Below are 23247 nucleotides of genomic sequence, written 5' to 3'. Positions count from 1 at the left end.
AAATCATTACACAGGTGCACCTTATGCTGGGGCCACTCTAAAAAAAAATGTGTCACACAATGCCACAGATATCTCAGGTTGAGGGAGTGTGCAATTGGCATGTTGACTGTAGGAATGTCCACCAGAGCTGTTGCCAGAGAATTTAATGTTAATTTCTCTACCCTGCCTCCAACGTCGTTTTAGAGAGCCAGGTCCCCAGTGGGTGAACCTAAGCCCTCCCAGGCCCACCCATGGCTCCGCCCCTGCCCTGTCATGTGAATTTATTTAAATTGACAGATTTCCTTATATGAACTGTAACTCAGTAAAATCGTTGATGAAATTGTTGCATGTTGTGTTTATATTTTTTGTTCAGTATATAATAAGGTCTTCATCTCAAAATCAATACGATACAAATCTAAAAGTAACTTCTATTGCCATAGCCAATATGTTAAAACAGCCTACATAATGCCAACAAATGAAAATTACGCAGCCCGCAGCACTATGGAGAGGATTTTCATCAACGATCTCTGTACTTCGCTCCGTTCATCTTTGCCTCGATCATGACTAGTCTCCCAGTCCCTGACACTGAAAAACATCCCCACAGCATGATGCTGCTACCAACATGCTTCACCGTAGGGATGGTGCCAGGTTTCCTCCAGACGTGATGCTTGGTATTCAGGCCAAAGAGTTCAATCTGAGCAGAGAATCAATCAGATCAGAGAATCTTGCTTCTCATGGTCTGAGTCTTTAGGTGCCTTTTGGCAAACTCCAAGCGGGTTGTCATGAGCCTTTTACTGAGGAGTGGCTTCCGCCTGGCCACTCTACCATAAAGGCCTGACTGATAGAGTGCTGCAGAGATGGTTATCCTTCTGGAAGGTTCTCCCATCTCCACAGAGGATCTCTGGAGCTCTGTCAGAGTGACCATCAGGTTCTTGGTCACCTCCCTGACCAATGCCCTTCTCCTCCGATTGCTGAGTTTGGCCTAGTGGCCAGCTCTAGCAAGAGTCTTGGTGGTTCCAAACTTCTTCCATTTAAGAATGATGGAGGCCATTGTGTTCTTGGGGACCTTCAATGCTGCAGACATTTTTTGGTACCCTTTCCCAGATCTGTGCCTCGACACAATCCTGTCTCGGAGCTCTATGCACAATTCCTTCGACCTCATGGCTTGGTTTTTGCTCTGACATGCACTGTCAAGTGTGCGACCTTATATAGACAGGTGTATGTGTCTTTCCAAATCATGTCCAATCAATTCAATTTTCCACAGGTAAACATCAAGGATGATCAATAGAAACAGCATGCATCTGAGCTCAATTTCTAGTCTCATAGCAAAGGGTCTGAAAAGGTATTTGTTTTTTATTTTTTATAAATTTGCAAAAAAATCTAAACCTGTTCGCTTTGTCATTACAGAGTATTGTGTGTAGATTGCTGAGGATATTTTTTTTATTTCATCCATTTTAGAATAAAGCTGTAACGTGGAAAAAGTCAAGGAGTCTGAATACTTTTCTAAGGCACTGACTTGTTAAGCTAATTTATTTTACTTCTGACCGTATTTAGGCTTGCCATAACTCAAAACATTTGTGACTCACGACTTGGATTCAGTTTTATGTAGCAAAAATTTGAAATTGTGTTTTTTTTTTTACATTGGATAAAAGTAGAGACTCAGAGCTACAAAATGGTAAATCATACACTGCATTTGAGGAACAATGGGAAAGTAATTCTGGTTTGAAAGTTGATCAACTTGTAAACTCACTTTTGAGAAAATGGCCTTTGAATGTTTTGAAATCTAGTGAAGAGTTCTTCTTTGTCTACACCCATTCAGCATCGTTCACACCGTCTTAAGCTTTAGCCCCACCCATCACATTTCGCTCTCGGAGCGTTCACCCGATGCTCTGGCCGATGATTTGTTTACGTCTGGATAACATGAAAACAGCCTAACCAGCTCTGCTGGCAACAATTTCATTACGCTTTTTTTGCAGACGTTTACTGACACCGGCCATATGCAACGGATGTTGTACACACGTCACGTAACGTTAGCTAACGAGCCAGCCAGGTAACGTTAGCTAGTTAAAACAACAATGAACAGTGCCAACAATGCCACAGTGCTGGAAGCTAACCAACCAGGTTGAATGTTAGCTAGCTAACATTATTTTATTTATTTTTTCACCTTTATTTAATTAGGCTCTAACTAGAACAGCAAACGGCTCTGGGAAACAAATAATAACGTCAGCTAGGGAGCCAGCCAGCTAACGTTAGCTAGCTAGCTAACAGTACACTTTAGCTTGAAATGAAACCATTGTCAAAATTTGAAATGTGTAATATCTGAAAATGTAGCTAGCTAATGCTAATGCTATCATGCATGATGGACGCGTCTCCCTGTCAGGAATGCCAGATGTAATCCGGAGACAGGTGTTTTCTCCATCTCTTTAGCTATAATACACTAATTCCACTCATTTCAAAACGTGATACTTCAGAAAGTGGAGAGCAACACTTATGCAGCTCCACTACACAATACGTTTAAAAAAAATATATTAAAAAAGCCACATTCGACAGGATTACCAACAAAGACTGACAAGCTCAAATAGACAGAAGCCTTCTATATGGCAGACCAATCCGAACTCTCTCGGCATGTCCAGCCCACTCATTATCTCAGCCAATTATGGCTAGTAGGAAGGTTGCTGGCTTTTTCTGTGGTTAAACCAACAAGGCTAGTAATTTCACAAAGTTATTCATATTTACAGATGGCATACATGTTTATTATTAAGACACATGAAAGTTTACATGTTCAAGAAGGCAAAAAACGCATTTTGATAAAAAATATATTTTTTTTTATGTTCAAACGGCTCTCCTGTGAAGTTGTGACTTGCGACATACGCCTAGTTTCCTGAATCGGGTCACATTTCTGCTTTTCATTTAATTAATCTGTAAAATGTATTGTGTGTAGGCCAGTGACACACAATCTCAATTTAATCCATTTTAAATTCAGGCTGTAACAACAACATTGGCCTTGTACTCAGTAACACTACACAGCCACTGAGCTTTGCCCCAAATTCTCAATCTTCTACCAGCTATATAACAAAGTTCATGGTTCAGGGAGAGGCAGTGGATAGAAACTGTGTATGTGTGTGTGTTCACCTTTATTTGCATAGCGTGACCCCCCACCCATGAGAGACCTTCTCCATTTATACAGCTGTGGATTTGGTTAAAGATATTGTTAGTTCTCCTGGCTTTAAGGACACAATGATCTACTCCACCTGGTGTCTCAACAAGCTCTGTTCCCACTGAAATCAAGCTACTAACTATGGTATTGTTCAACAGTGTACGCAACGGAAAAAGTTATGCAACAGTAAAACAAAAAAACAAAACAAAATTGTGTTTCTTATTGGACAAGTTCAGGTAGTTCCTCTCCGTTTTAGTCCATTTTCTTCAGTTAGGTGTCAAATGAACAAAATCCACATTAGCTAGCAGTGGGTCTTTGTTTGGCATTTTCTTGGTGTACTGCGTACGGTATGTCAAAGCCATTGGCTATATAGGGTATCTATACATGGCTCTGGGTAGAGTGTGAGTGGTCTACACAATCTGAGGCATGACATGGGCCCTGGTCTAAAGTAGTGCACTATATAGGATATAGGGTTCTATAGGGCCCTGGTCTAAAGTAGTGCACTATATAGGGAATAGGGTTCTATAGGGCCCTGGTCTAAAGTAGTGCACTATATAGGGAATAGGGTTCTATAGGGCCCTAGTCTAAAGTACAGTGCCTTGCAAAAGTATTTATCCCCCTTGGCGTTTGTCCTATTTTGTTGCATTACAACCTGTAATTTAAATTGATTTTTATTTGGATTTCATGTAATGGACATACACAAAATAGTCCAAATTGGTGAAGTGAAATGAATAAAATTACTTGTTAAAAAATAAATAAAAAAATAAAACCCCCAGAAAAGTGGTGTGTGCACATGATGTATTCACCCCCTTAGCTATGAAGCCCCTAAATAAGATCTGGTGCAACCAATTACCTTCAGAGTCACATAATTAGTTAAATAAAGTCCACCTGTGTGTAATCTAAGTGTCACATGATCTGTCATATGATCTCAGTACATATACACCTGTTCTGAAAGGCCCCAGAGTCTGCAACACCACTAAGCAAGGGGCACCACTAAGCAAGGGGCACCACTAAGCAAGGGGCACCACTAAGCAAGGGGCACCACCAAGCAAGGGGCACCACCAAGCAAGGGGCACCACCAAGCAAGGGGCACCACCAAGCAAGTGGCACCATGAAGACCAAGGAGCTCTCCAAACAGGTCAGGGACAAAGTTGTGGAGAAGTACAGATCAGGGTTGAGTTTAAAACAATATCAGAAACTTTGAACATCCCACAGAGCACCATTAAATCCATTATTAAAAAATGGAAAGAATATGGCACCACAACAAACCTGCCAAGAGAGGGCTGCCCACCAAAACTCACAGACCAGGTAAGGAGAGCATTAATCAGAGGCAACAATGAGGCCAAAGATAACCCTGAAGGAGCAGCAAAGCTCCACAGCGGAGATTGGAGTATCTGTCCATAGGACCGCTTTAAACCGTACACTCCACAGAGCCGGGCTTTACAGAAGAGTGGCCAGAAAAAAGCCATTGCTTAAAGAAAAAAATAAGCAAACACGTTTGGTGTCACCAAAAGGCATGTGGGAGACTCCCCAAACATATGGAAGAAGGTACTTGAGACTGGGACGGAAATTCACCTTCCAGCAGGACAATGACCCTAAGCATACTGCAAAAGCAACAGTCGAGTGGTTTAAGGGGAAACATTTAAATGTCTTGGAATTGCCTAGTCAAAGACCAGACCTCAATCCAATTGAGAATTTGTGGTATGACTTTAAGATTGCTGTACAACAGCGGTACCCATCCAACTTGAAGGAGCTGAAGCAGTTTTGCCTTGAAGAATGAGCAAACATCCCAGTGGCTAGATGTGCCAAGCTTATCGAGACATACCCCAAGAGACCTGCAGCTGTAATTGCTACAAAAGGTGGCTCTACAAAGTATTGACCTTTGGGGGGTGAATAGTTATGCACGCTCAAGTTCTGTTATTTTTGTCTTATTTCTTGTTTGTTTCACAATAAAAAATATTTTGCATCTTCAAAGTGGTAGGCATGTTGTGTAAATCAAATGGTACAACCCCCCCCCAAAAAAAATTTAATTCCAGGTTTGTAAGGCAACAAAATAGGAAAAATGCCAAGGAGGGTGAATACTTTCGCAAGCCACTGTAGTGCACTATATAGGGAATAGGGTTCCATTTGGGGCACACCCATGCTCATTAGGCAGTTTAATGTGACATCGTTCCATCCCCAAACCTCCTCCTCATATGCTATCTGACACACTCAATTATAATGATGTTTAGAAATCACTCATTCTACAATCGCACAGTATGGAGTGTAAATAATGTGAGTAGAGAGTGGCGGGAGGCCTGGGTTGGGCTGGGGTTAGGGTTCGCAAAGGCTGAGATGTGCAACAGTGTGGAAAGGCCTGCTGGGATGTCTAAACTCTGTGTCAGCGTGACCGTGTTTTGAATAAAGGTTTGAGAGTTTTGAATGTGAAAGATGGCGGGTGGCTGTGTATGCCACCTTGTCAGGAAAGTGTTGTGTACCGTAAGAATAGGGTAACCAAACTCAAATTCCAATTATTAAAGATATTTTTCTGTAAAAAAGACATTGACTTGTGTGAGACACTTGTGTTTTATTCTTTGGGTTATGTTGCCAGATACACATTCATTTTGGAGACCACCAAACCTAAAACAGTTGGGGGGGGGGGTCGAGGTTATTCTTTAAGAACAGTCCATCTTCAAAAAATCTATTGAAAAGCCCTGTAGGTTTGAACCCATCCACACAGACAGATACTTCCACTCCATTGTAAAGCCATATCCCTGTGAGTTGACATCAAGCAGCTATAATAGCCAGACATGTGGCTATATATTACTCTAATAATGGCAGTCTGGCTGCCCGGGGCAACACGACCGAAAGACCGGACTGATCTATTGGCAGGGAAGCAAATTCCCCTGCCCTGACTGAGTGACTCAGTCGGTAACCGAGTTCAAATTAAAATATAGATTTTCCTGCTATTGAGATTGGATCTATTGACATAGTGGCTTTCACTAAGAACTCCCCTTAGTTATCTACTTTTAGTGATTACCTAAGCTTTCTATTCTGACCGCTTACTGTTTAACATAAGAGGTAGACCGTTCACACCAGAGCAGAAAACAGAACAGGTTAAAAAAAATGTTAAAAAATAAGATGCATTCAGGTACCTAGCTACTATTTTTCCAGACTTCAATGATTCAGTCGATCAAATACTTTCCATTTAGCAAAGCATCAATACAGGACTAAGATCGAATTCTACTACACCAGCTCTGACGCTCGTCGGATGTGGCAGGGCTTGCAAACTATCACAGGTTACCAAGGGAAACCCAGCTGCGAGCTGTCCAATGACGCGAGCCTAACAGACGAGCTAAATGCCTTCAATGCTCACTTCGAGGCAAGCAACACTGAATCATGCCTGAGAGTACCAGCTGTTCCGGACGGCTGTGTGAGATCACGCTCTCCGTAGCCGATGTGAGTTAGACCTTCAAACAGGTTAACACTCACAAGACTGCAGGGCCAGACTGATTACAAGGACACACTCAGAGCATGTGCTGACCAGCTGTCTTCACTGACATTTTCAACCGCTCCCCTGACCCAGTCTGTAATACCTACATGTTTCAAGCAGACCACCATAGTCCCTGTGCCCAAGAACGCTAAGGTAACCTTTCTAAATGACTATCGCCCCATAGCACTAACATCTGTAGCCATGAAATGCTTTAAAAGGCTGGTCATGGCTCACATCAACACCATCCCAGAAACCCTGGACCTACTCCAATTCGCATACCACCCCAACAGATGCACAGATGATGCAATCTCTATTGCACTCCACACTGCCCTTTCCCACTTGGACAAAAGGAACACCTACGTGAAAATGATGTTCATTGACTACAGCTCGGCGTGCAACACCATAGTGCCCTCCAAGCTCATCACTAAGCTAAGGACCCTGGGACTAAACACCTCCCTCTGCAACTGGATCCTGGACTTCCTGATGGGATGCCCCCAGGTGGTGAGGGTAGGAAGAAAGACATTCGCCAACACGGTGGCCCCTCAGAGATGTGTGCTCAGTCCCCTCCTGTGCTCCCTGTTCACCCACGACTGCGTGGCCAAGCACACCTCCATCCCCGTGGCTGTAGTGGAGCGAGTCGAGAGCTTCAAGTTCTTTAGTGTCCACATCACTAAGGACCTATCATGATCCAAACACACCAAGACAGTTGTGAAGAGGACACAACTTCTCAGGAGGCTGGTACCACTACTACCCCTCTCCAGAGTTTTGTTACACACACCTTCGCCTCTCCACACTACTAACCCTCTCCAGAGTTATATATACACACAGTGGTTGCCCCACCCCGCCCCACTGGGTAGCACAGAGCAACACTTTAAGGGGCATTGCACTAATAATGGTGCTGACTAGGGAAACGTTCCCGCTGTTCGTAGTGCCTGCCTGCACGTTTAAACTAAAACAATGTAACTAATAATGGTGTGAAAAATGCCTCTTAGATATGAATTCAGAGGGCAGAAATGATTAAATATTGGAGCATTAGACCGTCAATCAGAAGTTAAACTTAAATCCGAACTGGATTTAACGAAAAAATGACATCAAAAGCGCACATTTGTAAATCCCAAACTCTAAAAAGTAATTGGGAAAAGTAGATCAATTGTGGTTACAATAAAGAATGTAAACAAAATGCTGTGTGTTTAATTTACAGTAGTGATGGACAGCTGGAGGCATTTTGAAAACAGGTTTTTAAAAACATTTGTTTTTCCCAAGTGTACTTACTGTAGTACTGTCCATGTCTGATGCAACCTGAAAAAGCATTAAAGACAGAGTTAAGAAAAAGTTAAGAAAGTCTGGACATGGCCTGCTCTCCCTTATGTAAGGAATTAGGCACTTTACTATGTTTACTACAGTATGTATTGTAGGCTATGCTTACTTGTCAGACTGCACAGTAGCCTAATAAACAAATGCAGGCGGCTTCTAATCTTCAAAATGCTTTATTATCCAAATGTTTAAAGTGGGTGACCTCATGCAACCGCAAAATGTCGGCTAAAGCCTATACCGTACTGTATTTCTTCATCAGCATCTTTACACTTTCGTTAATAAAATAATGATTAAAAATACTCTTTCTAAATGCAGATGTTTATTTAGTTATGGATCCATAACAAATTACTATGGGAATAAATATCACTGAATGACAGAAATATTGGAACAAAGTAGGCTAATGAAGGTAAACACACACGGTCACGTTGTACAGCGCCATTATGGCTATTAGCAGGACAATAGACTTGCCGAGAAGGAGGGTAGGGGGAGAATTCTATCGTCAAATGTATTTCTTAGGTTGGCTGTATCACAACCGGCCGTGATTGATTGCAATTTCAGTTTAATCCTCCAGAAAATATAAAACAAATAATACAACAAATATCGTGGTTAACCTCAAATATACTAATTGATTAAAAAAACAAACATTATCAATTGGTACCTTTAGCAGGCTGTGTAGCAGGCTGTGAATTCTGCAAACAACGTTTCTAGGATGGGCTATTAGCAGGACAATATATATTGGTCTTGGGCTCCCGAGTGGCGCAGTGGTCTAAGGCACTGCATCTCAGTGCAAGAGGCATCACTAGAGTCCCTGGTTTGAATCCAGGCTGTATCACATCCAGCCGTGACTGGGAGTCCCATATGGCGGCGCAAAATTGAAGGCTGGGCAATATATCATGTCATGGTATTTTTCTAATTTTTTTACGGTATTTTAAGTTTTTGATTAATAAAAGTTCTACATTTGCTTTATGAGTAGTGCGTGACCCTACGGTGGCAATACATATATATTCTAAATGATTTCAATGGGTCTTTCTCCATTCTGGTTGGTTTATACTGTTCAATTCAACCTAAAATAATTTTTTAACAAATGTTGAAATTGGGATTTAGATCAAAACACTTGGGTGAACTTTTGGAATCATGGAAATAGAATGTTTATTATAGTTCTATAGTTAGAATATAAATAATAGTGGGCACTTTGAATACGGTGTTGTTTGACATGACAACGAATAAAAATGCCACGGACGAGTTATTAGGACATGGTAGGAACCAAAGTGATGTTCCGTGTTTCCTAGGGGACCTTATAATCTTTGGCTACATTAAATCTTTATTCATATAGCCAACATATTCATGCTTCACCTATTCCTCTTTGATTTAGAAGATACTGTTGCACAAACACCATGCTGATTTAGGCCTGCACCAGTACTGGTATCAGGCTGTATTAGCTAGCTACGTTTGCTCTGACTCAGTACTTTTACTAGCTAGTTAGCTAGCCAGCTAACTAGTGATTAGCATTAGTGGCTAACACGATTTGGCTTAACTTGTTAAGAAAATACAAACTAAACTTAGCAACAAAAAAACAGCCCTTTTTCAGGACCCTGTCTTCAAAGATAATTCATAAAAAATCCAAATAACTTCACAGTACTTAATGCAGCTGGTGGCCACACCAGATACTGACTGTTACTTTTGACCCCCCATCCCCTTTGTTCAGGGACACATTATTCAATTTCTGTTAGTCACATGTCTGTGGAACTTGTTCAGTTTATGTCTCATTTGTTAAATCTTGTTATGTTCATAGAAAAAGTTACACAGAAATAATGCACAGTTGACAGTGAAAGGACGTTTCTTTTTTTGGCGGAGTTTAGCTGTTTGCAGATGTAAGAAACTCAAACTAATATTGTAATTATAGAACGCTTGTGCATTTATATTAAGATAAAATTGGTAACAACAAATGTTCTCCTTGAGTGACGGGGTCTGTGTGGAAGTGGCGTGGAGCGAGAGAGAGAGCGGAGAGGGATGACTCAAGTAGCGGAGTAAACTATAAAAATGAACGTTACACATGGCGTATTACATTCAACAAACCAAACATTCAAATACCGTTACAGAAGGTAAAGTCAAAACCAAAACCGGTCCATGGATCAATACCGGTATATACACACTCTACTACCCCTCTCCAGAGTTATATATATATATATATACACACATACACACACACACACACACACTATCCCACCTATCCTCCAATCATCAGCTAGCCACCACCCCTTTCAGTAGCATTTATGAGGTACTTAGAGAAACGTATTAAAAGGTTGTAAATCATGACGACTAAGCATGCACACACACACACACACACACACACACACACACACACTTCTCCCTTTCCTGGCCCCCTTGGGAGTTCCCACTAGCTGATGAATGAGAACTGTTTCCATAGGGTGGGGCAAGAAGGACTAATGTAAAGACAGAACATTCTTCTTTGCTTGGTTTATAAACCATCTTGTATCACACAAGACAGTTGGTCCTCAATCAATCAACGTAAACGATGCCAGAACAAAACTAAAATCAGAGACGTGTGTGTCTTACATAATCTCTGTTGATCCTGTGCAGCTGTGCCAAGCTCTGCCACAAAGCATTGCCGAGCAACAGCTGATTTATGCAAAGACCAAGGGGTGGTCAATGAGTCAAAAATGAATTTAGACTAGTGACGAATTGATTTAATTTATTTAAAATCAGACATCGTTAAGACGAATAACAAATAACAAAAAAAAATACAAATAAATATTACCAGAAGTGCAATACTAACTCTTGGTCTCATGTAATTGTTGTTCAAAGACCCCTTTAAAGTCATGTTAAACAACTACTTAAACGTGCCGATTGTGGAAGATATGGTGATCGATTTTGCCATTATTAATATATGCCCACTTTTAAAGTCACTTTTATCCAAAGTGACTTAATCATTCGAGCAGACATTTCACATACGGGTGCTCCCGGGAATCAAACACATAATCCTGGCGTTGCAAGCGCCATGCTCCACCAACTGGAGCGACAGAGGGACCGCCCTCCACCAACTGGAGCGACAGAGGGACCGCCCTCCACCAACTGGAGCTACAGAGGGACCGCCCTCCACCAACTGGAGCTACAGAGGGACCGCCCTCCACCAACTGGAGCTACAGAGGGACCGCCCTCCACCAACTGGAGCTACAGAGGGACCGCCCTCCACCAACTGGAGCTACAGAGGGACCGCCCTCTACCAACTGGAGCGACAGAGGGACCGCCCTCTACCAACTGGAGCTACAGAGGGACCGCCCTCCACCAACTGGAGCGACAGAGGACCATTAAAACCATATGAAATAGGGGTTATATCCTGCCTGTTTGGCCCTGTCCGGGGGTATCATCGGATGGGGCCACAGTGTCTTCTGATCCCTCCTGTCTCAGCCTCCAGTATTTATGCTGCAGTAGTTTATGTGTCGGGGGGCTAGGGTCAGTCTGTTACATCTGGAGTATTTCTCTTGTCTTATCCGGTGTCCTGTGTGAATTTAAATATGCTCTCCCTAATTCTCTCTTTCTCTCTTTCTGTCTTTCTCTCGGAGGACCTGAGCCCTAGGACCATGCCTCAGGACTACCTGGTATGATGACTCCTTGCTGTCCCCAGTCCGCCTGGCCGTGCTGCTGCTCCAGTTTCAACTGTTCTGCCTGCGGCTATGGAACCCTGACCTGTTCACCGGACGTGCTTGTTGCACCCTCGACAACTACTATGATTATTATTATTTGACCATGCTGGTCATTTATGAAAATTTTAACATCTTGACCATGTTCTGTTATAATATCCACCCTGCACAGTCAGAAGAGGACTGGCCACCCCTCATAGCCTGGTTCCTCTCTAGGTTTCTTCCTAGGTTTTTGGCCTTTCTAGGGAGTTTTTCCTAGGGAGTGTTTCCTAGCCACCGTGCTTCTTTCACATGCATTGCTTGCTGTTTGGGGTTTTAGGCTGGGTTTCTGTACAGCACTTTGAGATATCAGCTGATGTACGAAGGGCTATATAAATAAATTTGATTTGCTAACCTTCCTTAGCGCATCATTCATCATTAAACTGCATGGGCCCAACAGATTGCAACGTTAAATTCATGAATTAATCAATCCCTCACATAATATAGCATGTTGCCAGTAGCATGGCCAGCAGCACAGCCAGCAGCACAGCCAGCAGCACGGCCAAGTCATAATGGGCTGTAGGCCCACTACTGTCCAGGGTCTGTGATTAAACCACATTAAAATCACACTGGGATTAGTGTGGAGGGGTGGTGGGGCCTGGTTAGGGGGATGGGTGTGTGTGTGTGGAACACAGATCCAGCAGCGGACAGGCAGACAGTAGGTAAAATAGTGTAATATTACAGTGGATGAACATAGTTAAATACATGCTACTTTATGAAATATGAACATAGTTAAATACATGCTAGGATCTGTTTCCAAGACACACATTAAGTCTAAAAAGCTCGTTGGCAAATATCCACTAAAAATAGCTTTTTAGAACAGGCCTGGGCCAAATCTGTCTGGGAAACGAGCCCCTATATTTTTAACCTGAGCCATACATACATGTTAAGGCTCTGGTTATAAAGCTATCGGGTACATGTATAGGTTATCTGGGTTTGAATCATATATTGTGTAAAAAAATAAAATAATCCTAAATGAAAACCCATCCTCCAACTCTCTCTCATTTGGAAATTACTTATGGCATCTGCTAGCCTTTTTAGACAGACAGAGCCATCAAATCAGTCGGGCTCTCCACCCCCCGTCTTCAACGACATCTGACCCTGGGACCAAAGAGGAATATAATTCTATAGGGTGCAGTAAAGATGAAAGGGAGTGAAAACAATGGAGGTAGACCTATTTTTGAATACACCCATTTAACTCAAACAATTTTTCAACAGCCTTTTATCATTGAGAGACAGGTTCGAATAAGAGGGGGAGAATGAGTTAGGGAAGTATATTTCTTTAAGATTTGTGACAAAAAAAAGAAAAAAAGATTTCAGTTATCTTATATTAATTCTGACTATGTTGAGGAAGTGAATACTGGCTACGGTGTCTCAAGATGGACAAATAGTACTATGTAAATAGTACAATGTAAAAAAAAAATGTAAATGTACTATTTCCGCTTTTGTTCTCGTTTTTCAAGCGAAGGTCTTTTAAGGGAGTAGTATGCGAGCACACACGTCGGGTTCGCCAGCTGAGTTCGACCAGGCGCCAGCTGAACTGAAAACATGCGGAAGACTTTACACGACACCCAGCTAAGTCCCACTACACCCAGCTAAGTCCCACTACACCCAGCTAAGTCCCACTACACCCAGCTAAGTCCCACGACACCCAGCTAAGTCCCACTACACCCAGCTAAGTCCCACTACACCCAGCTAAGTCCCACTACACCCAGCTAAGTCCCACGACACCCAGCTAAGTCCCACTACACCCAGCTAAGTCCCACGACACCCAGCTAAGTCCCACTACACCCAGCTAAGTCCCACTACACCCAGCTAAGTCCCACTACACCCAGCTAAGTCCCACGACACCCAGCTAAGTCCCACTACACCCAGCTAAGTCCCACTACACCCAGCTAAGTCCCACTACACCCAGCTAAGTCCCACTACACCCAGCTAAGTCCCACTACACCCAGCTAAGTCCCACTACACCCAGTTAACTGAAACTCTTAAAAAGTGTTTCTCAGTCTATGTCCAACCTTTCATTCGTTCTTTGGAGGTTTGCTACTGAAATACTTGGATTATTATAAAACATTTTATTTGAGTGTGTGTGTGTGGGGGGGGGGGGGTCATTCAGTCAAATACTATCCTGTCACTTTATGGCCATGTACATCTCATTCTGAACAAGCTGCTCTACAGTAGTTATTCATTCAGTGTGTTTTGGACAGTGGCCAAGACAGTGGCTAACCCTTCTGTGTGCAGAGCAGCCTCCCAATTGGCACCATGTTCCCTATTTAGTAGGGTTGTGATCATTTGTTCCCCATGGTAAAAATGAAAAACACCAAGCAGACAAAACTCCTTTAATAAAATGTATATATATATATTTTTTAAATGCAGTATGTCAAATATTGTGTTCGACAGCTTGGAAAATAAATACATGTGACTGGATGACAACATAATGATTTGTTTCCAACATTATTGCTGTTCTCCTGATGGCTTAGTGTTAAAAATAAGCTATAATTGCCCCAACGCTAAGGAGTATCGCGACACTGGTATCGTCCCAGCCCGCCTAAATAACGCACAACTTTTCAAAAGTGTGTGCGCACAAAATACTTTCAACCTAGCGTGCGGCAGTTTTTCCCCACATAAAAGGTTGGTATTTATCCTTTTTTTATTTATTTTTTTACTTTCGGTGTGTGCATATCTCCAAGTACAGCTCAGACCATGCGTACGCTCGAGAAGTAAATAGACCTGTAGCCTAAATAAAAAAATGTATTACAGTATTGCGTAGGCTACAGTTTTTCTGCATGGTAGGAGCATGACATCATAGACCCTACAGGAGATATAAACATCGTATACTGACGAACACAATAAAACAACACGTCTTCAGAAGGGCTGAAGGATCTACTTTCGCTACCATGTTGGTCCCACGTTTCACGAGCTGAAATAAAAAGATCACAGAAATGTTCCTATACACACAAAAAAAGTTAAGTCTCGAAAAGTTTTTTTTTTTGTGCACAATTTTTTTTTACATCCCTGTTAGTGAGCATTTCTCTTTTGCCAAGATAATCCATCCACCTGACAGGTTGGGCATAACAAGCTGATTAAACAGCATGATCATTACACAGGTGCACTTTGTGCTGGGGACAATAAAAGGTCACTCTAAAATATGCAGTTTTGTCACACAACACAATGCCACAGATGTCTCAAGTTGAGGGTGTGTGCAATTGGCATGCTGACTGCAGGAATGTCCACCAGAGCTGTTGCCAGATAATTAAAATGTTAATTTCTCTACCATAAACCAGCCTCACAACCGCAGACCACATGTAACCACACCAGCACAGGACCTCCACATCTGGTTTCTTCACCCGCGGGATCGTCTGAGACCAGACACATGGACAGCTGATGAAACTATGGGTTTGGACAACCAAAGAAGTTCTGCACAAACTGTCAGAAACCGTCTCAGGGAAGCTCATCTGTGTGCTCGTCATCCTCACCAGGGTCTTGACCTGACTGCAGTTTGGTGTCATAACTGACTTCAGTGGGCAAATACTCACCTTCAATGGCCACTGGTACGCTGGAGAAGTGTGCTCTTCACGGATGAATCCCGGTTTCTACTGTACCGGGCAGATGGCAGACAGCGTATGGAGTCATGTGGGCGAGCGGTTTGCTGACTCCAACATTGTGAACAGAGTGCCCCATGGTAGCAGTGGAGTTATGGTTTAAGCAGGCATAAACTACGGACAATGAATACAATAGCATTTTATCGATGGCAATTTCAATGCACAGAGATGACGTGACGAGATCCTGAGGCCCACAGTCGCGCCATTCACCCGGCGACATCACCTCATGTTTCAGCATGATAATGCACGGCCCCATGTCGCAAGGATCTGGACACAATTCCCGGAATCTGAAAATTTGTGCAGTTCTTCCATGGCCTGCATACTCACCAGACATGTCACCCATTGAGCATGTTTGGGATGCTCTGGATCAACGTGTACGACAGCGTGTTCCAGTTCCCGCCAATATCCAGAAGCTTCGCACAACCATTGAAAAGGAGTGGGACAACATTCCACAATCAACAGCCTGATCAACTCTATGCGAAAGAGATGTGTCGTGCTACATGAGGCAAATGGTGATCACACCAGATACTGACTGGGTTTCTGATCCATGCCTCTACAAAAAAAAAAAAAAAGATATGTGACCAACAGATGTATATCTGTATTCCCAGTCATGTGAAATCAATAGATTAGGGCCTAATGAATTTATTTCAATTGACTGATTTCCTTATATGAACTGTAACTCAGTAAAACCTTTGAAATTATTGCATGTTACATTTAAATTTTTGTTCAGTGTAGTTTGAAAGTCACTGCAAAGGATGAACAGGTTCTGTCCAGACCTATACAGAAATGTGATCAAACTTGCTATTCCACTTTCTTTTAGAAAACGGACATTCCAACATTTCCAAATCATTCGGCAATCGAGGGTGTTTTTGTTTTCCATAAAAAGGTGAACGGAGGGCGTTTTCCAGGCAGGGTTTTTTAATTATCGTTCACGGGCGCACACATATTATATTCCTCTGATTCATCAATGAAAACATGCGAATAGGTTGCGTGCGACGGTTTGATAAATCCCAATAAATTTGTTGCGCACACAAAATCCTACAGTTTGCCATGTATTGCCAGAATATTGTGAGAAAACGTTTGCACGGTTCATAAATGAGGCCTCGGGGCCTCGTCAAAAGTCAAATCAAATTTTTCTTAAGAGCCAATAAAGCGGCTGCCATCCTCTCCGGCGCCATCATCATAAGTGGCGTTCTTTAAAAAGGAACAGGACGCAGTGACACGGGGAGAAAGTGGGAAAACCCGTGGGAGCATCCGTCTGAATAGACTCCCCTCCTGTGGGCTAGCCGCCATGACAACACATCTCTGAGCTCTCTGCCTGACTGCCACGTGAAGGAGCTGGAAGCAGCAGCAGCAGCAGCAGCAGCGTAGGCTGATGGACCCGGAGGCAGTGCTGTTCTGTCGGTGCGGCTCATTTGATAAGAGCATTGGGGTAGTGCTTCAAGCAACGCCACAGTCATGTCCAACAAGTATCCTGTACCCCTGCTAAAAATGTATCAATCTCAGAGCTAAATCCTGCATGTGTTGCAACTATATACGATTTATGTTAACAGCATGTCAAGAGAAATAAAAAAATAAGTCTATGCAATCTAGTCTACTAGAAGTAATTTTGGATAAAGCGTTGTTTTGCTAAATGGATATTTAAGCAATAAGGCCTGACGGGGTGTGATATATGGCCAATATACCACGGCTTAGGGCTGTTCTTACACACAATGCAACGTGGAGTGCCTGGATACAGCCCTTAGCCGTGGTATATTGGCCATATACCACAAACCCCCGAGGTGCCTTATTGCTATTATAAAACGGGTTACCAATGTAATCACAGCAGTAAAAAAAATATATGTTTTGTCATACCTGTGGTATACGGTCTGATATAACATGGCTGTCAGCCAATAAGCATTCAGGGCTCAAACCAATCAGTTTATAATGTATATTATTCTATCAGCGGGAGCGGACCACGGGCTGCCAGAGAAGAGGTGGCAGTGTGCCAGCGTGTCCGGTCCTTAACTTTCAGCATGAGTAGGTAAACAGTGAGAAAGGAGGGATGAAATGAAACACAATGCAACGGAAGAAAAGGAAGAAAAGGAAAAAAAAGTTTCCTCACTGTGAAGTATTATGGGATGTAATCAAACAGCAGGGAGTCATAAGGAACTATTCATTGAAAGTGACTGTATAGCATTTGGCAGTAGGCCAACAGTACACAATAGCCTGTGTTTTTCACTAACATAGGAAGAAACTGCAGGACTGGACTGGACTGTCTGCTGCAGGGCTGGACTGGACTGTCTGCTGCAGGGCTGGACTGGACTGTCTGCTGCAGGGCTGGGCTGGACTGTCTGCTGCAGGGCTGGGCTGGACTGTCTGCTGCAGGGCTGGACTGTCTGCTGCAGGGCTGGACTGGACTGTCTGCTGCAGGGCTGGACTGGACTGTCTGCTGCAGGGCTGGACTGGACTGTCTGCTGCAGGGCTGGACTGGACTGTCTGCTGCAGGACTGGACTGGACTGTCTGCTGCAGGACTGGACTGGACTGTCTGCTGCAGGACTGGACTGTCTGCTGCAGGGCTGGACTGGACTGTCTGCTGCAGGGCTGGACTGGACTGTCTGCTGCAGGACTGGACTGTCTGCTGCAGGACTGGACTGGACTGTCTGCTGCAGGGCTGGACTGGACTGTCTGCTGCAGGGCTGGGCTGGACTGTCTGCTGCAGGGCTGGGCTGGACTGTCTGCTGCAGGGCTGGACTGGACTGTCTGCTGCAGGGCTGGACTGGACTGTCTGCTGCAGGGCTGGACTGGACTGTCTGCTGCAGGGCTGGACTGGACTGTCTGCTGCAGGACTGGACTGTCTGCTGCAGGACTGACGGACTGTCTGCTGCAGGACTGGACTGACTTCTGCGCGACTGGACTGTCTGCTGCAGGACTGGACTGTCTGCTGCAGGACTGGACTGTCTGCTGCAGGACTGGACTGTCTGCTGCAGGACTGGACTGTCTGCTGCAGGACTGGACTGGACTGTCTGCTGCAGGACTGGACTGGACTGTCTGCTGCAGGACTGGACTGGACTGTCTGCTGCAGGACTGGACTGGACTGTCTGCTGCAGGACTGGACTGGACTGTCTGCTGCAGGACTGGACTGGACTGGACTGTCTACTGCAGGACTGGACTGGACTGGACTGTCTACTGCAGGACTGGACTGTCTGCTGCAGGACTGGACTGTCTACTGCAGGACTGGACTGTCTGCTGCAGGACTGGACTGGACTGTCTGCTGCAGGACTGGACTGGACTGTCTGCTGCAGGACTGGACTGGACTGTCTGCTGCAGGACTGGACTGGACTGTCTGCTGCAGGACTGGACTGGACTGTCTGCTGCAGGACTGGACTGGACTGTCTGCTGCAGGACTGGACTGGACTGTCTGCTGCAGGACTGGACTGGACTGTCTGCTGCAGGACTGGACTGGACTGTCTGCTGCAGGACTGGACTGGACTGTCTGCTGCAGGACTGGACTGGACTGTCTGCTGCAGGACTGGACTGGACTGTCTGCTGCAGGACTGGACTGTCTGCTGCAGGACTGGACTGTCTGCTGCAGGACTGGACTGTCTGCTGCAGGACTGGACTGTCTGCTGCAGGACTGGACTGTCTGCTGCAGGACTGGACTGGACTGTCTGCTGCAGGACTGGACTGTCTGCTGCACATTCTACCTGCTGCACATTCTACCTGCTGCACATTCTACCTGCTGCACATGGGACACCTGAAGCACTTTCTACCTTCTGCCTATTCTACCTGCTGCACATTCTACCTGCTGCACATCCTACCTGCTGCACATTCTACCTGCTGCACATTCTACCTGCTGCACATCCTACCTGCTGCACATTCTACCTGCTGCACATTCTACCTGCTGCACATTCTACCTGCTGCACATTCTACCTGCTGCACATTCTACCGGCTGCACATTCTAAGTAAAATACACCACAAGTTTCCTCATACAGGTTCCCTTTCCCTGAAGAAACCCCTTTCCCTTAAAGTGAAAGAACATACTGCAGGCTTTCTGCAATAAAACAACTCTATCTCTAATAACATCTTATAGATGGGACGGCAGGTAACCTAGTGGTTAGAGGGTAGGGACGGCAGGGACGGCAGGTAACCTAGTGGTTAGAGGGTAGGGACGGCAGGTAACCTAGTGGTTAGAGGGTAGGGACGGCAGGTAACCTAGTGGTTAGAGGGTAGGGACGGCAGGTAACCTAGTGGTTAGAGGGTAGGGACGGCAGGTAACCTAGTGGTTAGAGGGTAGGGACGGCAGGTAACCTAGTGGTTAGAGGGTAGGGACGGCAGGTAACCTAGTGGTTAGAGGGTAGGGACGGCAGGTAACCTAGTGGTTAGAGGGTAGGGACGGCAGGTAACCTAGTGGTTAGAGGGTAGGGGCGGCAGGTAACCTAGTGGTTAGAGGGTAGGGGCGGCAGGTAACCTAGTGGTTAGAGGGTAGGGACGGCAGGTAACCTAGTGGTTAGAGGGTAGGGGCGGCAGGTAACCTAGTGGTTAGAGGGTAGGGGCGGCAGGTAACCTAGTGGTTAGAGGGTAGGGACGGCAGGTAACCTAGTGGTTAGAGGGTAGGGGCGGCAGGTAACCTAGTGGTTAGAGGGTAGGGACGGCAGGGACGGCAGGTAACCTAGTGGTTAGAGGGTAGAGGTGGCAGGTAGCCTAGTGGTTAGAGGGTAGGGACGGCAGGTAACCTAGTGGTTAGAGGGTAGGGACGGCAGGTAACCTAGTGGTTAGAGGGTAGGGACGGCAGGTAACCTAGTGGTTAGAGGGTAGGGACGGTAGGGACGGCAGGTAACCTAGTGGTTAGAGGGTAGGGACGGTAGGGACGGCAGGTAACCTAGTGGTTAGAGGGTAGAGACGGCAGGTAGCCTAGTGGTTAGAGGGTAGGGACGGCAGGTAACCTAGTGGTTAGAGGGTAGGGACGGCAGGTAACCTAGTGGTTAGAGGGTAGGGACGGCAGGTAACCTAGTGGTTAGAGGGTAGGGACGGCAGGTAACCTAGTGGTTAGAGGGTAGGGACGGCAGGTAACCTAGTGGTTAGGGTAGGGACGGCAGGTAACCTAGTGGTTAGAGGGTAGGGACGGCAGGTAGCCTGTGGTAGATGGGTGGCAGGTAGCCTAGTGGTTAGAGGGTAGGGAGGCAGGTAACCTAGTGGTTAGAGGGTAGGGACGGCAGGTAACCTAGTGGTTAGAGGGGGGAGGCAGGTAGCCTAGTGGTTAGAGCGTTGGGCCAGTAACCGAAAGGTTGCTAGATCGAATCCCCTGAGCTGACAAGGTAAAAATCTGTTGTTCTGCCCCCTGAACAAGGCAGTTAACCCACTGTTCCTAGGCCGTCATTGTAAAATAAGAATTTGTTCTCAACTGACTTGCCTAAATTTAATAAAATAATTAAAGGGTTGAGGAGTGAAATACAACTTACTTGCTTAAATGTTCCATCATCAAACCTCCAATCTCCAAATCCATCGGGTGATGTGAAGGAGTGTTGTTCTGTGGCAGACAGGTCTTTCTCCCCAGACCTTCGCTTTAGATTGATTGGAGGGGAAGCGTCTCTGTGTTTGGCAGCCGCTGATGGAGAGGTTGAAAACGGACGAATAGATGATAAGGAACGCTCCTGCTGGAGGGGAGACATCTTTGTCATGTGGCCATGCGCCATTCCAACATCAACCTCTTCTTCACCTTCCATCCTTTCTTTTTCATCCTCCTCCTCATCATCTTCCTCCTCCTCACCTCCCAGTCCCTCTTCTCCGTTATCGTCCACCCTGTCCACACAGCTCTGAGTGTTGCTGTTACTGCCATCAGCCTCTGTCTGCTGCTGACCCATCTGAGTCGTCGTTCCTGTCCCGGTTCCTTCCATCGGTTCGCCCAGGAAGGCAGAGTCCATGTGGGCTCCAGTGACCCGGGCCACGGCTACATGTTTAGCGAACATCCTCTTGGCATGGCGGAGGCGTTTCGCCTGCCGGTCCATCTCCAGCTTGGCCTCCTGTTGTCTCTGGAGCTGCTCCATCACAGCCTCTAGTCTGACACCGGCAGGGCTACACAGACCACCCCCAGCCTCCTGGGATAGGTTGGGCTGTAAGGTAGAGGAATGAAATGTACAGAGTAAATACATTGTACAAGGATACCATCTTATTTTTTTACCACAGAGAAATGTATAGAGTTAAAATATTGTACAAAAAGATACATGCTTATATATTCCCCCTGAGATGTAATTTATTTTTAATTTTTTGTAATTTATAGGCTAGAGAGTCTTCAATCTCAACTCTGGACAGTGAAGCCAGTTCCACTAAATTTTTTCCATTGTTCTCCTCTCAATCAGGTGACTGGTTTAGCCCTGGGACACCAGGTGTGTGTAATTATCAGCTAGAACAGAAAACCAGCAGGCTCCGGGCCCTCGTAGGGTAAGACTTCAATACCCCTGGTTTAGAGAAAAACAACAAACACAGATATATTCAGATTTTGTCCAAAGATAGAATATCTTATTTATACAGTGTGTAGTCAGTGCATGGGTGTAACAGGCTGCATATTTATAAACTGGGTGGTTTGAGCCCTGAACGCTGATTGGCTGACAGTCTTTGTTTATCTGACCATATACCACTGGTATGACAAAACATGTACTTTTACTGCTCTAATTACGTTGGTAACCCGTTTATAATAGCAATAAAGGCACCTAGTGGGTTTGTGATATATGGCCAGTATACAGTACCTCGGCTGAGGGCTGTATCCAGACACTACGCGTTGCCTCTTGATTAAAGGACAGCCCTGAAGCAGAATTTAACCTACACAATGTTAGCTCAGCTGTGAACATAGTTCATCTGAAAGAAAATGGCGTCAGTGAAAGAGCCAACAACATTCCTATAAGTGGCTTTTGTTGAAATATTTCTGCATGTTAAGTTTACTTTAAAAGCGTTCAAGGGGAAGCATTTTTTCTTGAAAAGCGGGGTCTTTACCTAGAACTATGCATTTGACCTAGAAGATCGTCAATATGGAAAATATGAAATATGATTTATTAAACCAAATACTGTACATAAAATAGGCTATTATTGACATTACCATTGGTAGTCCTTAATAAATAAATAAAAATTGGGGGGGTGCACTGCCAAGTGAAGTGGCTCAAAGGTATTAAGAAGACATCTGAAACGTGGTCATATTACAGTAAAACAATGCCAACAGATTGATATACATATGATTACTGTTAACTGTTACAAGGTGGGATAGGAAACGTCATGGAAGGTTTATTTTACGAGATACTATCGACAACAATGTATTAATCTAAAACTATTTCTAAAATGTGATACCATTTAGTCTCTTGTGCCCGGTGGCGGAAGGTAAAAAAAACAAACGCATGACGTGTACAACAGTAGTGTAAAAATGTTCTGAAGTTGTGTCCCTCAACAAGGTTAAAATACTGCCGATGTAAGCAATTCGCCGACTAGGTTAGAGTGTTGTCCCGTCATAGTTTATCAAATATAGTTCAAAAGTGTTAAACAACAACATATCACTTCCACGTCCGTTGTTGCCCAATTGTTTATTACAGTATCTAACTAACATGGGGCAAATGAAAGTCAGCCAGCCGCAACATGACTCGATCAAAACTCACCATTTGCGCTTTTGAGTTGTCCATCCTTCCCTCCAGTCCTTTCCAAAGTTACCGTGCTTTTTCCCCCCACACTCGTTTTCTCTCCGACGCAATCCAATTTTACATGACCATTTAGTTTGCTATGATAAACTGTCGGTAGAAATGAATATAACGCCTGTATATGTTGTAACCTATGATATGATTTAAGAGCAGCGAGGCCAGTGTAGTTGGTAAATGACAGGGCCTTACCTCCCCTGACCACTGCCTGCGCATGGCGGGGGGGACATCATAGGCTTGACCCCCCCCCCCCCCCATGTAATAAGACAAGGCCCAGCCTACTTGAAAAGCTGTGCCTCTTTCACCGTTTTTATTTGCCAATGTTTTAGGCTTTTGCAACATTCGTGTTGGTCAATTCTTTCCACA

General features: G+C 44.6%; 1 protein-coding gene across 2 annotated transcripts in view; it reads right to left on the bottom strand.

The window, feature by feature from the left end:
• Positions 1-23113, bottom strand: part of LOC106561720 (AT-rich interactive domain-containing protein 3B) — a 38504-nt gene extending 15391 nt beyond the window's left edge. Inside the window, exons 1-3 of one of the 2 annotated variants that reach the window (XM_014125937.2) lie at positions 22846-23113; positions 20668-21318; positions 7881-7907 (exon numbers count right to left, since the gene is read on the bottom strand). In XM_014125937.2, the coding sequence (XP_013981412.2) occupies positions 7881-7907; positions 20668-21318; positions 22846-22869 (702 nt within the window). In that variant the 5' untranslated portion in view covers positions 22870-23113. The remainder of the gene's footprint in view (positions 1-7880; positions 7908-20667; positions 21319-22845) is intronic. The other variant, XM_014125938.2, reaches the window with a different exon arrangement.
• Between the last annotated feature and the right edge of the window lie 134 nt (positions 23114-23247).

Source organism: Salmo salar, chromosome ssa10, assembly GCF_905237065.1.
Source record: "Salmo salar chromosome ssa10, Ssal_v3.1, whole genome shotgun sequence".
In the NCBI taxonomy this organism is placed as follows: domain Eukaryota; kingdom Metazoa; phylum Chordata; class Actinopteri; order Salmoniformes; family Salmonidae; genus Salmo; species Salmo salar.
Note: the sequence above shows the minus strand (reverse complement) of the source record. Positions and strands in the feature narration are given on the sequence as shown.